At 36.4% G+C, this 15,994-nt stretch overlaps 1 protein-coding gene across 1 annotated transcript; it reads right to left on the reverse strand.

The window, feature by feature from the left end:
* Nucleotides 1-12,455: 12,455 nt before the first annotated feature.
* LOC115526402 (olfactory receptor 5M10-like) lies at nt 12,456-13,424 on the reverse strand. Its single transcript, XM_030333804.1, has one exon. The coding sequence runs from the start codon at nt 13,422-13,424 to the stop codon at nt 12,456-12,458; it is 969 nt and encodes a 322-aa protein (XP_030189664.1).
* Nucleotides 13,425-15,994: the final 2,570 nt, after the last annotated feature.

The raw sequence follows: 15,994 nt of genomic DNA on the forward strand, positions 1-15,994 counted from the left end.
GGAGTTCCATCTGATCCAGATTCTGCATTTATTCCACCCATTTTATCATTTAGGCATTGGTATATTCATCTACTTGGAATTTTCCCTATTTAAAAAATACATTACATTATCTACATAAATATTTTTATTCTGTGTCTCTTGTTATCTCTTTGTCTTTGTAACTCAAACACACATGTACACACACACTGTCACCTTTGTTTGTGTGTGTGTATATATGTATATTCATATTTCATACTAATTAATACATAATAATGTAATAATATTACATATTTTTTGTATACATATTCATAAATTTATACCTGTTTTCTTGAAGAACTGCATATTTGATTTTTACATACTAAGAAAAAAACCCAAAGGAATGAAATTCAGATATGAAAAGCCACAGGCAATTGACATCATTCAAATGGACAAAAAGGGAATTTGGATATGTAGAGTCCCACCAACTCTCATACACTATTGTTTCAGATATATTCTAGAAGATAAATCTTTAGTATGGCACTTTACTTGAAAGTCGTTGCTATCTAGCTTAATTCCATTCAGAAAATTTATTGAGTGAAATAAATATTGTGTATTGATATTTAGCTAAGAGTTGGCGGAATAAAGAATGCTTCTTGCTGCTTTGAAAATTCACACATTCATTTATTCATTTACACTGTAAAGACTGGGTTTTTTTCTTTCTGTTCTAGGTTCTGGGATTATAGCAGTGACCAAACATCCCAACCTCATGGAGCATATATAGTAAGAGAATGGACAGATTTAAGTACATAGACAAAGATATCTGTCATTATGTTAGTTACAACCAAATGCTATGAAGAAAAATTAATATGGAATGCGTGTAGATGCAATTTTTTCCATATTGTTGGGATACTAATATCCATACAAAAGGACATAACATATTTTTAGTAAACAATGTATAAAACGATTTACCTGTAACAAGCTGATTTGCCACGTTTTGTAAAACAAGGTGGGAAGATTTATAATATATTTCTTAAGTATATTCTATAGAGTATTTAAAAAATAATTCCAAAAAGCCAATTAAAAGAGTCTTTGTTCCTCATGGGCATAACCTTAATTTAATGCTCTGGGAACTGAATTCTCCTTTGGGGTTAATATCCCTACATAACATATACATACACTGCTTAGTTCTGTGCATGAGATCTTTAGCACAATTAGAAAAATTAGCTATCTGTTTTAATACTGTGGAAGGTATAAAATAAGGATAGGTTAGTTTTGCTTTTTTAATATAGTAAAGTGAGAATTCCTATTAGAAAGCCTGTTTTCCCCTGTAAACACTGAGGTGTTACACATGAGGCATCATCTAACGAGAGTGAGGAAGAGGACGTTAAGATATATGAGAGATTTGAGGAGCACAAAGACCAGGGAAACCACAGACTAGGAAAAATGTTCACATCGAGTAATCCTGACAAATGACCTACATTCAGAACACATACACATCCTCTACAACTCAGGGAGAAAATATAACCGGCCCCATTTTCAAAAATATCCTGAAGTGAATAGGCACGTCATGGAAGATACATGAATGGCCAATAATGACAGAAAAAGAATGTCAACATCTATAATTGTCAAGACAATACAAGTTAATACTATAGCTGGATACCACTTCCCAGCCACCTCAATGGCAGGAATTAAAAAGATGACAGTGAGTCTCTGGGAAGACAGTGCATAGTAGGGTCCTAGGCTCTCCTCAACCCATGATACACCTAGATTATAGCCTCATCAGTGAAATAACCCAGAAAATGACCCAAAGACTGGCAGAATAAACTCTCCACAGCCAAATGTAGAGAAGAAGCCACATCAGAGAGGATAGGAAGGGTGGAAAATACAGTCCAGAGTCAAATGGACCAGTGGGACTGTCCACAGGATGGAGGGATGTGGCAGAAAGGGAGAGGTGAGAGGAACAGACCGCCCACACCAGACCCCTCAGACATGGGAAATCCACATGAGGAAGATGAATCCCCATAATATTTGGCTTTGAAAATCCAAAGGGCCTCACTTAGTGAGTTCTTATAATCAGGGGTGCTTAACATCTACAACTTTAAAAATCAGGGGACTCAGCTCTGGGTGGGGGGGTTGGAGGGAAGGAAAAAACTGAGTTTCTGCCTTTAAAAAGATATCATAACAAACATCCCTACTGAGAGACAGCATAGAAGCTGCAATCTGAAAAATGCATGGGGTATAAGGGAAGATTTATCTACTGATCTCAGCATGTGTTGGAGGAACAGCGATATTTGGGAGACTGCTCCAAAAACATAAGAGCTGGTGGAGATCACTGCCCTCCCCCCTCCCCCAACCCGAGTCTAGATACATGGGCACCTGTGGGAACCAGTACAGCAGGAACACTTGCCACCCAGCTTGCTAACAGTGTTCCACCCCCATGCTCTGCCACAGATGAGCACCTCCATTCTGGCCTGGGAAGAAGTTTTCCCAGGTGGCTTCAGGACTCCTCCTGCAGTGGACTGGCTCAGATATTGCTGGCTCTGGGCACCCTGCTCCCATGAACCTGCCCATTTCCAAAAAAAAATTTCTAAGGCTTTATTTTTGAGATAGAGACAGAGCGTGAGCAGGGGAGGGGCAGAGAGAGAGCAAGACACAGAATCCGAAGCAGGCTCCAGGCTCTGAGCTGTCAGCACAGAGCCCGACGCAGGGCTCGAACTCACAAACAGTGAGATCACGATCTGAGCCGAAGAAGGGGGCTTAACCGACTGAGCCACCCAGGAGCCCCTGAACCTGCCCACTTCACTATGCTCTAGGCCACAGTCCATCCAAAGCGGTGCCACAAGTCTAATAGTGTGCACGCAGCCTGATGGGAACCAGCCCCACACCAAAGTGACTCCTGCTCTGGGGAGAGGCCGAGATAAGCACACACACCAGTCTTACTGCAGCCCCAGCAGTGAGCTGGGGGCAGATATTGGGTCTAACCATAGGCCCTGCCTACCACCCAAAGCTTTTCAGGGAACAACCCAGAGAAAGTGCTGAGCAATTCGGTGCTACCCAAATACATAAAGCAGCTAATAACAAACATAAAGAAAGTATCAATAGTAACACAATAATAGCAGAGGACCTTAACACCCCACTTACGTCAATGGATAGATCATCCAAAGAGAAAATCAGCAGGGAAATGGCTTTGAATGACAGATGGGTTTAACAGATACATTCAGAACATTCCACCCCAGAACAGCAGAATACACATTCTTTCCAAGTGCACATGGAAAATTCTCCAGAATAGATCACATGTTAAGCCACAAAAGAAGCTTCAATTCAAAATTCAAAAATATTGAAGTTATACCACGCATATTTTCTGGTCACAACTCTATGAAGCTAGACATCAATCACAAGAAAAAATCTAGAGAAAACACAAACACGTGAAGATTAAATAACACGCTACTAAACAGTGAACGGACCAACCAAGAAATAGGAGAGGAAATAAAAATGACAATCAATCAATCAATAAATAAATAAATAAATAAATAAATAAAACAAATCACAGTGAGAACACGACAGTCCAGGGGTGCCTGAGTAGCTCAGTCAGTTGAACATCCAACTCTTGGTTTTGGCTCAGGTCATGATCTCACAGTCTGTGAGTTCAAGCCCTGCATTGGCCTCTGTTCTGACAGTGTAGAGTCTGCTTAGAATTCTTTCTCTCCCTCTCTCTCTCTCTGCCCCTCCCACATTCACTCTCTCTGTCAAAATAAGTAAATAAACTTAAAAAAAAAAAAACACAACAATCCAAAATCTCTGAGATGCGACAAATGTTGTTCTAAGGGAATTTTATAGTGATACAGGCTTATTGCAAGAAGGAAGAAAAATCTCAAATAAACAACCTAACCTTACACTTAAAGAAGCTAGAAAAAGAAGAACAAACAAAACCCAAAAACAGAGTTAGGAAGGAAATAATAAGGATTAAAGCAAAAATAAATGAAATAGAACCTAAAACAACAACAACAAAACAATAGAACAGATCACAATGAAACCAGGAGCTGATTCTTTGAAAAGATCAACAAAATTGAAAAACCTTTATTCAAACTCATCAAAAAAAAAAAAAAAAAAAGCAGGAGGGGATTCAAATAAACAAAATCATAAATGAAAGAGGAAAATAACAACTAATACAGAAATACAAAGGATTTTTAGAGAATATTATGAAAAACTATAGGCCAGTAAATTGGACATCTAGAAGAAATGGCTAAATTCCTAGAAACATGTAATCTCCCAAAACTGAATCAGGAGGAGATAGAAAATTTGAAAAGATCAATTACTAGCAATGATTTTGAGTTGATAATCAAAAACTCCCAACAAACAAAAGTCCAGGACAAGATGGTTTCACAGATGAGTTCTACTAAACAATTGAAGAAGAGTTTATACCTATTCTTTACAAAAACTATTCCAAAAAATAGAAGAGGAAGGAAAGCTTCCACATTCATTCTATGAGGTTAGTATTACTTTGATACCAAAACCTGATAAAGACACTGCAAAAAAAGACAGAACTACAGAATATCTCTGATAAACATAGATGCAAAAATACAATACATTAAAAAATTATTCACAGTGGTCATGTGGGATTTATTTCTGGATGCAAAGATTGTTCAATATTTGCAAGTCAATCAATGTAATATATCACATCAACAAGAGAAAGGATAAAAACCATATAATCATGTCAATATATGCAGAAAAAGCATTTAACAAAGTACAACATCCATTCATAATAAAAATCCTGAACAAAAAGGTTTAGAGGGAATACACATCAACATAATAAAGGCCATATATGAAAAACGCATAGCTAATATCATATTTAATGCTGAAAAATTGAGAGCTTTCCCCCTGAGATCAGGAATAAGACAAGGATGTCCACTCTCAGCACTGTTATTCAACATAATATTGGAAGTCTTAACCACAGCAATCAGACATGCAAAAGAAATAAAAGACATCCAAATTGGTAAGGAAGAACTGTCACCATTTGACAATGACATGATAGTGTATGTAGAAAACCCTAACGACTCCACCAAAAACTATTGGAACTGACAAATGAATTCAGTAAGGTCACAAGATACAAAATCAATATGCAGAAATGCATTGTATTTCTATGTACTAAGAATAAAGTAGCAGAAAGGGACTAAGTGAGTTCTAACGGAAACAACACCCATTTCCTGATTTAGAATTTTTATTGCTTACATAAGACACTTTTATCATTTTGTCCCTTCATTATTGACAGCAATTTGTTCTATAATTCTACATATTACCTTTCGGCTCTTGTCTAGCCACAAACTACTGTAAAATAACAGCTACCCTAATAAGCATGGTTTTAGTATTTTACAACTAAATTGTAGCATAGGATTATTCCAGATTATTTGATACTCTTTGAAATTGGTCTTTACTGAAGTGCATAATGTAGCGTGATATTAGTGTGACACATTTATTATCTCTTCCTTTTAATATTTTGGCAGTTTGTATTCTTCCTCTTACAGAAAGTTATTAGGGTAGAATTTCAGTTTTATTCCAACTTTTTTTTCCTTTTCTTTTAGATGTCTTGATGTGTACAGTAACTCTCAGCGAATGGGTACCCAAGTTTTCCTTCATCCCCAATAGCATTGGGAGTGTTCATTTCATTGTCTGTGTGTATAAATAAAGAAGGTATAAAAACATCAGAAAACACTGATCCATCAGTTACAATTTATTGGAACAGAAATGTGTTTCACTTAATCTCAATGTCACAGTATGTTATGATGATAACGTTACAGCTCAAGAAGAAAAAAAATCCTTTATTTCAAGAAATTGTCTTTTAAGAAGCAAACTTCAGAATTAAATACAAATTTTGTTTTGTTTCCACATTAAAACTCTGTAGACAGAGATTGATATTGACTTGCTTGCATCCCACTCCTAACAAATCAGCCTGGTTCTATTTACCCCTGAAGAATCTCAATATATTCAAAAGCACAATATTTTTAAGGAGAAAAATAATAAAATTTGAATTAAAAAGAACCTAGATGAACTTCCAATTCAATAAGTGATAGAACAGTCCGACTCGTACTTTTCCTACTTTTATTTCTAAATTCTGACATTAATAAATACAGGTCTTTTAATCTTATAAACTGAGATCTGAATCATACTGGAAATCTGTAGTTTTTTTTTGTTTGCTTGTTTTCTTATAAAAAAGATAGTTGTTCATCAAGGAAAACTGGTACATAGATACAAGGAACAAGATTTACTTTTCCTTAATTCTATGATAAAAAAGTCATCATAATGTATATATTAATGCACCCTTCTTTTCTCATAAAAAACTATAAAAAATCATTTTCCCCGTCCTTAACTGGTAATTTCTTTATTTTAATGTCTGTAGAACATTATAATTTAAAAATCAGTCACATGATACTCAAATTCTCCTTTATGATATAGCCAACACTCATGGAGTCTATGGTTACTTACAGCCAGTTTTCTCTCTGGCAACTGCTTATGCCTAACTGTTACAAAACGCAGGGCAGCTGTGATAACAGATTTTTTTGAGAACTGTGCAAAGCAGGTCGCATTTGAATTCAGCACGTTTTAGTTCACACAGTGCCACACAAAGTGAGGGCTGCCTGTATTTAATAGGCCATTCATTTCTTTTTCCTCAATTATAAAACAAACATTACCATCAAATTCTCCACCCAAGTGTTTTAGTATGCTTTTTGCACATTCCTAAAATTGGAATAGCTGAGTAAATGTATACATTTTTAAGACTCCTGAAAACATAATGTTCAATTGATTTTCAGAAAAACTGTATTATCGTTCTCTTGACACCCATAATGTAGAACGTGCCAGTCTTTTTTGAAATCAAAGATAAATCCACAAAAGTATCTTATTTCAATTATTTTGTTTGAAATTATCATCATTTCTTTATCGATGATTGATTAGTGCCTTAGGTTTATCTATAGACACAGTTAGGACCATGATCCCTTAAGCTACAAACTACATAAGATTAATCTGATAAATACTGAAAGCATAACCATTGGTATAATGATAAGGTGGGGGGTGGGGAGTCCTGATCGGTAGCATTAGCCAATTTTTTCATTGTTGTAAATACTCCCACTCCCCTGCCAATTCCAAGAGGATCCATTTAACAACTGGCTTTCAAATCTGAATATTTAAGAATTGGCTCTCTGGGGTCAGCTCCAACTCATCTGTAAAGAAAACCCCGTCTAAACTAAACTGATAAGTTCTCCAGTTCTGACATGTGATTTGAATGGGGGTGTGGGAGTTCCCACCAACGAAGGTGAACCCCAGTTCCAATATCTTAACATATTATTGTATTTTGGGTTTGAAGTTGGCAAATTGGCACTGGAGCATTTGTTTCATATTTTTAGTTACTAGTATTTTTACTCATTAATTTTTTAGCATTTTTGTATTTTTATCTATTTTCTGCATATAGCCTTCAACATTTATTTATATGATGATGTTTTAGTACTTTGAATCATGTGTTAATACCTTTACCACTTTATCTTACTTGGGGCAAATACTTCCCGAAATATAATATGCCTCTTGATTTTAGATAGTTCTACGGTCTTCCATTGTGAATTTCTCCACTGCAATTTGCCTCAGAAATGTTTTCTTCTGATTATTTAAAAGCTTAATGTTTATTTTTTTAAGGTTATTTATTTTAAGAGAGAGAGCAGGCGGGGGAGGGGCAGAGAGAAAGGGAGAGAGGATTCTAAGCAGGCTCCATGCTGTCAGCACAGAGCTCAAGGCAGAGCTTGAACTCACAAACTGTGAGATCATGACCAGACCTGAAGCCTGATGCTTCACTGACTGAGCCACCCAGGCTTCCCTAATACTTTAATTAAAATCAACGTAGGCTTTTTTTTTTTCCGCCGTGTTTGAAATGATGCACTGTTGAGAAGTATGTGTGGGCACATCAGTCTTTCAGGGGACAGTTACTGACAAAGGACAACCTAATTGTGAATAAGATTCTGTGTTTAGATATCTTTACTGAAAAATAATGTTGCATTATGGACACTGGTATGGTACAAAAATAAACGTTTGTGTAAAAATGTTAACAAATACACAATATTAATATGCCAAAGTTAAATGTTTTGCTTTTCATTTATAATCTCTTTGCTTTTCTGGCAAAAACAAAACAAAACAAAACAACAATCTTAACCAGTAACCTTTCATCCCAAAGTAGACCTCTCTACTGCTGAGATTCCATACATTTCCCCATCAGATGTGGGGACCAAACTATAACAATACTATGAAGACTAAAATATTTTTCCATGGTTTCCAATAATTTACAAGGAATATGTGTTGCATATATCACTATATTTGAAATCATGTGTATGGGTGCACCTGCTATCCAGATTGAGCCATCATATGCATAATTTCTTGGTTACAAAATGTTAGATAGGTAGAAGCATTTGATTTGCATTATCCTACCATGAATTTGAAAGACATGCATATAATGAAGATGAAATTTGTCTACCAGAAATTAACACTTTCTTAAATCTACATTAATTATATGAATTTAGTTCAAAATGTATGTACCAATTGATCAAAGGAATAGAATAGGGCAGAAATAGATTCACTTAGTGTGCAATAAATGTGATGTCACAAATCAATGGAAAAACAAAGGCTGCTTAATAGCTAGTAGGAGGAAATGGTTTTAAAATGTGAGGAAAAGAGGTACATATGATATTACAACATACAACAGAATTGTATCAAGAATAATTCGGGGCGCCTGGGTGGCGCAGTCGGTTAAGCGTCCGACTTCAGCCAGGTCACGATCTCGCGGTCCGTGAGTTCGAGCCCCGCGTCGGGCTCTGGGCTGATGGCTCAGAGCCTGGAGCCTGTTTCCGATTCTGTGTCTCCCTCTCTCTCTGCCCCTCCCCCGTTCATGCTCTGTCTCTCTCTGTCCCAAAAATAAATAAACGTTGAAAAAAAAAATTAAAAAAAAAAAAAAAAAAAAAAGAATAATTCAAAATAGTCCTATAAAATATGGCAACGAAAAATATAATAGAGATATAACCTTATTTAAATTTAGGGTGGAGAACAGTACAAAGCAAAAAAATATATATTTTTTCCAAATAATAATGCAAATATTCTTCATGTGAGGAATCATCAGAAGTAAAAGGGGAGCTGATGTAGTCTCTTTATTTGTTAAATATATACTTTACATTGAAGAGGGTACTTGCTGGAATGAGCACTGGGTGTTGTAGGTAAGTGATGAATCACTGAATTCTACTCCTGAAACGAATGCTGCACTATATATTAACTAACATGTATTTAAATTAAAAAAAAAAAAAGAAAGGGAAAGAAAAAATAATAATAATAAATGCATGCATATATGTGCTAAATTTATACTTATAGGACATAATTTGATAAAATTTTAATCATTTGGATTTTTTCCCAAGGTCCTAAAATGACATTATAGCAAGTTATAAGATTACGTGCCTATAAACATGCTGTGTGTAGATAACAACTCCATAACTCAACCAATGCTATCATTTTGATGTATTTCTATGTGGAGCTAGGTTTTATAGACTTAGCCCATCTCGGAAATCTGCATTTATTCCATCACTCAGAAAGATTATTCATGGATGTAATAATAGTTGTGTCTATAGCATTTATGTTTTAGAGAAATGAAGGTAAAAGTAAAGTAGAATATTTGGAAATATATATATATATATATATATATATATATATATATAATATTCTGTTAAAATAAAACAGACTTTCTTCCCAAGAATTGCTATGGAGACAACAAAGAAGTAAATACCCTCAGAGGATATTCCCTAATATTAATAACAATATAGTGAAATATTTACTCTCAAACATGACTACTCATAAGTATAAATGGTTGATGCTTTCTGGAGGAAAATCTAGACATCAAAAAATTTAGCAAGAGCTTGAAAACTGTTCAAAGCATGTCATTCAACAATCATACATCTAAGACCGATCCTAAAGAAACAATCAGAGACATATGTACATAGAGATATGAGTCAGTCTTAAAAACAAAAGGATGCATAGATATGAAATAATGGTTTGTAAGATAATCCAAATGGAAGAAAACACACCAGAATGTTGAAAGCAGCTGTCTTAGGTAAGAGATCAAAGGTAAATTTTGCTTTTATTCCTTAGAGGTTTCTATATTTTTCAATTTGCTTTTCTAGAATCAATGTGCTATGTTTGTAATTAAGTTCAAGTATAATTTAATTATGGAGTATTAAGCTACATTAAAAACTGTATTTACTTGGGGTGCTTGTGGGGCTCCTTCAGTTAAGTGCCTGACTTGATTTCAGCCCATGTCATAATCTCATGGTTTGCAAGTTAAGCCCCACATTGTTGGGCTCAGCACTGACAGCAAGGACCCTGCTCCAGATTCTCTCTCCATTTCTCTCTGCCCCTCCCCCACTCATCTCTTTTTCTCTCTCTCTCTCTCTCTCGCTCTCTCTCTCTCTCTCTCTCTCAAAATAAATAAATAAACTTAAAAAAAATGGGGGGTGGGGGCACCTGGGTGGCTCAAAGCCTTTGACTTCAGCTCAGGTCATGACATCACAGTTTATGAATTTGAGCCCAGTGTCAAGGCTCTGTGCTGACAACTACGAGCCGGGAGCCTGCTTCAGTTTCTGTGTCTCCCTCTCTCTGCCCCTCCACTGCTTATGCTCTGTGTCTCTCTCCCTCCCGCCAAAATAAATAAACATTAAAAAAATGCTTTTTAAATGGTATTCATCAAAAATATTTAGTCTGCAGGAAATGCAAACTTTACATTATCAAGTGAAAGTCAACATTCAAATTTGTATTTGGAATAGGATTCCAATTTTGTCTTATAAATTATCATAATATATATGCATCTAAAATTGCTGAGAAGAAACATGGAAAAACAGAAACCAGAAACACAAATTATCCATTGGTTTAGACATATCACTGATAAAAGTTATTTATTCACATCTGTCTTTATTTTATAGTTATTTATAATGCACATGTGTGCTTTTAGAATCTGGAAAACATATTCATAAAATATAGTCTAAATAGATCTACCATATATCAAAACTGCCTGATTTCCATGAAACACAAAGACAATTCTATTTTGATTGCACACAAATTATCATGTTTACCTGAATGTGAGAGGAATTGCATGTTAGCTATTATTAGCTATTACACCCTCATGATAATAACCATGACTTCATGTGGTGCAGTAACCTCATCCCTTTATTATCCCCAACATTCCCCCCAGCACTACAGCTTGCTGAATTTAACCACAATGAGAATAGGAAAGAGAGAATATTTGGAATCAAGGGGTTTGCCTTTCTGCGCTTTAGTGGCTGTAGAAAGCCATTTAATCTCTCTGTGCCTAAGACTCCAAATGGTATAAATGGAGAGCATAATTTTCTCACAGATTTGTTATCTGAAGATTAAAATAAATAGTGATATATAAATGCACAGTAAAATACAGCTGTATGACACATATGATTATTTTTGTGCATGTTGATTTTGTTGTATCCTATTTCTAAAGAACTTCTGAAGTGGCCTTCACCCAAGGAGTTAAACAATGAAAAAAATAAATCACAAATAGAAGTAAATAAATAGCATATAAAGAAAGACTAGAGAGGTCAACCATTTGGTTTAAGAGATTTGCCAAGACTGAGTTTATGGATTGGTTCCTGAAATTTACACATTGGTTCCTGGAAGCCATAGTGGTTCTCAGAACTAAAAAATAAAAGGAGGGGTGCCTGGGTTGCTCAGTAGGTTGAGAGTCTAACTTTGGCTCAGGTCATGATCTCCAGGTTCTTGAGTTCAAGCCCCATGTCGGGCTCTGTGCTGACAGCTGAGAGCCTGGAGCCTGCCTTGGATTCTTTGTCTCCCTTTCTCTCTGTCCCTCCCCCACTCATGCTTCTTTCTCTCTCTTAAAAATAAATAAACATTAAAAAAATTAGAAACAAAAAAAAAAGACTAGCTCAATTTGGGGGTACTTGGGTGGCTCAGTCAGTTAAGCATGTGACTTTGGCTCAGGTCATGATCTCATGGTTCGCGGGTTCGAGCCCCGCATCAGACTCCGTGCTGACAGCTCAGAGCCTGAAACCTGCTTTGGATTGTCTCTCTCCCTCTCTCTCTGCCCTTCCCCAATCTAGTCCTGTCCCTCTCTCTCTTTCTCTCTCTCAAAATAATAAATAAATATTAAAAAAATTTAAAAGGAAGCATACGATTATTTAGACAAAATAGAGAGTACTTTTGCAGTGATTCTCAAATACACTTTTTCAATTAGGATTCTAAATCTGGATATCAGCAACATTCTGATTCCTAGGAATGGGAACGTAAGTCCTTGCTTAAGAAAAAAGAGAGTTTGTTTTAAGTTAACCAAGTGTTCCACAGACTAAATGATGTTGGTCCTCAAAAAGAAATTAGAATGGGGACTCTATCACAGGAAGAACCCCTCTGTTACTCATTTCTAATCCCCATATTATCACAGACACTTATTTCAAATGAACAGATAACCAAATTTCAATTTTATGAAAGAGATTTCCCTGAATGATTTGCTGCATAGCATGGATCACATGCTTGTTTCTTAAACTGTAGATCAGTGGGTTCAACATTGGGCTCAAGAAAGTATAAAAGACTGCAATTATTTTGGACTCCTCCACAGACTTCTCAGATGGGGTCCTTAAGTACATGCAGAAGAGGGTTCCATAAAATAGGGTGACTGTTGTCAAGTGGGAACCACAAGTAGAAAAGGCTCTGTGCCTGCCTTCAGCAGAACGGATCCTCAAGATGGCTGAAATAATGAGAAGGTAGGAAAGGACAATGATGAAGAGAGAGCTTGACAGAGTCAAGCCAGCGACTACAAACATTGCCATCTTTTTGACATAAGTGTCAGAGCAGGCCAACAGTATAAGAGGAGGATCTGCACAGTAGAAATGATTGATCTCAAGGGAGCCACAGAAGGACAAGTGAAAAGTCAGCAGTGTCTGGGAGAGACCATTAAGGAAGCCACAAGTATAAGACACCATGACTAGAGAGATACAAACGTTCTTAGACATTCTGCTAGTGTAATGGAGAGGGCTACAAATGGCTACATAGCGATCCAATGCCATCGAAGCAAGGATATAAAACTCAGTGATCACCAGGGCAATGAAGAGAAGACACTGTGTGAAGCATCCAGCATAGGAGATGGTCTTCTGGTCGGAGAGGAAGTTGTGCAGCATGTTTGGAGTGATATTGGAGGAATAGCCAATGTCCACGAAGGAGAGGTGGCTAAGGAAGAAGTACATGGGTGTTTGGAGGTGAGAATTGGTCCTGATCAGCATAATCATGCAGAGATTGCCTGCCAGCGTGATCAGGTAGATCACCAGAAACACCCCAAACAGGATCTTCTCCAGGACAGGGTCGTCTGTGAGTCCCAAGAGAATGAATTCTGTCACTGTAGTGTGGTTTGGGGAAGACATTTTCTTCTCCCTTGAAAACTGATAGTCTTAGAGAAAGTGAGGAGTTCCATCTGATCCAGATTCTGCATTTATTCCACCCATTTTATCATTTACGCATTGATATATTCATCTACTGGGAAATTTCTCTTCTCTTTTAACAAACACATCAGAACATCTACAGAAATATTTTTGTCCTGTATCTCTCGTGTGATCTCTTTCACTTTTTCTCTCTTTCTCACTTTTGCTCTTGCTCTCCCTTGTGTGTGTGAAATCACATTTATACTTGCCTTCTTGCAAAAGAAAATTCCATATTGGGTATTTTTTTTTCAAATTTTATAAAAAGAAAAATACAAGAATTAAAAGCAGATATTAAAAACAGCCATTTATATCATTCAAATGGAAAATATAAAGGAAGTTGGGTTTCTAGGGTCTCCCCCGATCTGATAACCTATATTTTAGATACAAAATAGAAGAAATATTTAGTACACCATTTTCACCTGAAACCCATTGTGGTCTGTCTTCATTTTATTCAGAAAGCATTGAATTAGTAGGTTTATCTCTTGGTATATGGCAAGTCATGTCCTGAATGAAGAATCATTCCCTCTGCTTAATAAAGTTGCTCACTCATTTACATATACATGCACATGACTGAAAATATATTTTTTTTTCTGCTCTAAATTCTGGGTTTACAACATTGAACAAATTCCCCATCCTCATGAGGCCCATGTTGTAGGGAAGGAACAGATATTAAACATATAGACAAGCCTATAGAATGTGATTCCAGTTAGAAGCCAGGAGTATAAAGAAATATGAAGATGAGATGCTTTTAGATAAATACTCAGAGAAGTCTCTTCTGAGAAAGTAGAATTTAAACAGTAAATAAAACCCCAAGTATATGGAGAAGAATGTGGAATTTCTCTGCTTGTTTGTTTGTTTCCATTTTTTGAGCGACAAACACATATATGAACATATTTGTTTTGGAAAGCACAAATGATGTTTAAATGTGGCCTTCGCTTCCAGCTGGGGCCATTATATCTCAATGTTTTACAAAAATAAGGTATGACTGGAAAACAATGTGCCTCAAGAGCTGTTCCCTAAAACTATTTTTATATATTCAATAAAATAATTGATTTTTTAAGGGTGCCTGGGTGGCTCAGTCTGTTGAGCATCCAACTTCGGCTCAGGTCATGATCTCACAGCTCGTGAGTTCGAGCCCCACATCAGACTCTGTGCTGACAGCTCAGAGCCTGGAGCCTGCTTCAGATTCTGTGCCTCCCTCTCTCTCCGCCCCAACTCACTCACATTCTGTCTCTGTCTCTCTCAAAAATAAAAAAACATTAAAAAAATTTAAAACAAAAAAATAATTGAATTTTTAGACATATTACAAAATATTAGCATATGAATAGAAATATCAAGTACAATTGAGGAAATTAATTTTTTTGGTCCACACTGGCACTCATCTCCACACAAAAGAACAAACATATTTTTACTGAAGAAATGTAGAAAATGACCTACCTGTAAAAGCTGACTTTCTGTATTTTGTAAAAACAAGGTGGAAACATTTATAATGTATATCTCAGGTACATTCTCTAGAGTATTTCAGAAATAATTCTGAAGAACTAATTAAAATAGTTTTGTTCCTCAGGAGCACAGCCTTAATTTGGTGCTTTGAGATCCTACTTTCTCCTTTGAGGCCAAAATCTCTGCCTAACATCTATGTCCATCTTGGTACTGAGTACTGAGATCTTTAGCAGTGATAATGCAATCAGCCATCACCTTTAACACCATAGAAGAAGGAAAATACGAGTCTATGAGTTTTGTATTCTTTGTATAGTAAAGATGAGAGGACTCTCATCAGAAGACGTCAGTGTCTATAGACACTGAGTTTAAGTCATCTAATAGGAGCAAAGGGAAGGAAGGCAGGGTCAGTGAGAGAGATGAGAAGCAGAAAGAATATACAAGGCAGAAGAGTAACATAACCAAGGACAGGAAGTAGAAGCATCATTCAGGGGTGAGGACCCTTTAAAGGGCAGACACCATGGATTCATACAGGAACCAATCTGCCCCATTGAGTTAACTTCATCAACATGGTAAAAATCAAAGATGGGTCTCAGAGCCAGGATCATTCATAAAATTGATGATTCGTAAAACTGGTGATTTATACGAGGAGGGTTGAAAGTAGAATAAAGAATATTTGAACGTCGGCACTGCATTTGTTAAGGAATGAAAGAATCTAGAGATGTTTTCACTAGCCTGTATCTTGCAGTACACTCAGTTCCAGATCAACACAATCCAAGGAATCAAAGTTAATACAATCCAAGAAATCAAAGTCAATACAATCCAAGAAATCAAAGTCAATACAATCCAGGGAATCAAAGTGTAGGCTGTCCAAAGACAGGAGAGGCAGCTCCAATCTTCAGATGTCCAAACCATGGTGTGAATCTTAAAAATAGACATCGCCAGTTATTTTAGTAGCAAAAGGTGGGTTTATTCGGGAAACAAAGAGAATTGCAATCTGGGACAAGCAAACTGGCAAAATTTCAGCCAAGTCCAGTCCAGTCTCTGTCCCTTCCCTGCTTGTGCTCTCTCTC

The sequence above is a fragment of the Lynx canadensis genome, chromosome D1, assembly GCF_007474595.2.
Source record: "Lynx canadensis isolate LIC74 chromosome D1, mLynCan4.pri.v2, whole genome shotgun sequence".
NCBI classification, from domain to species: domain Eukaryota; kingdom Metazoa; phylum Chordata; class Mammalia; order Carnivora; family Felidae; genus Lynx; species Lynx canadensis.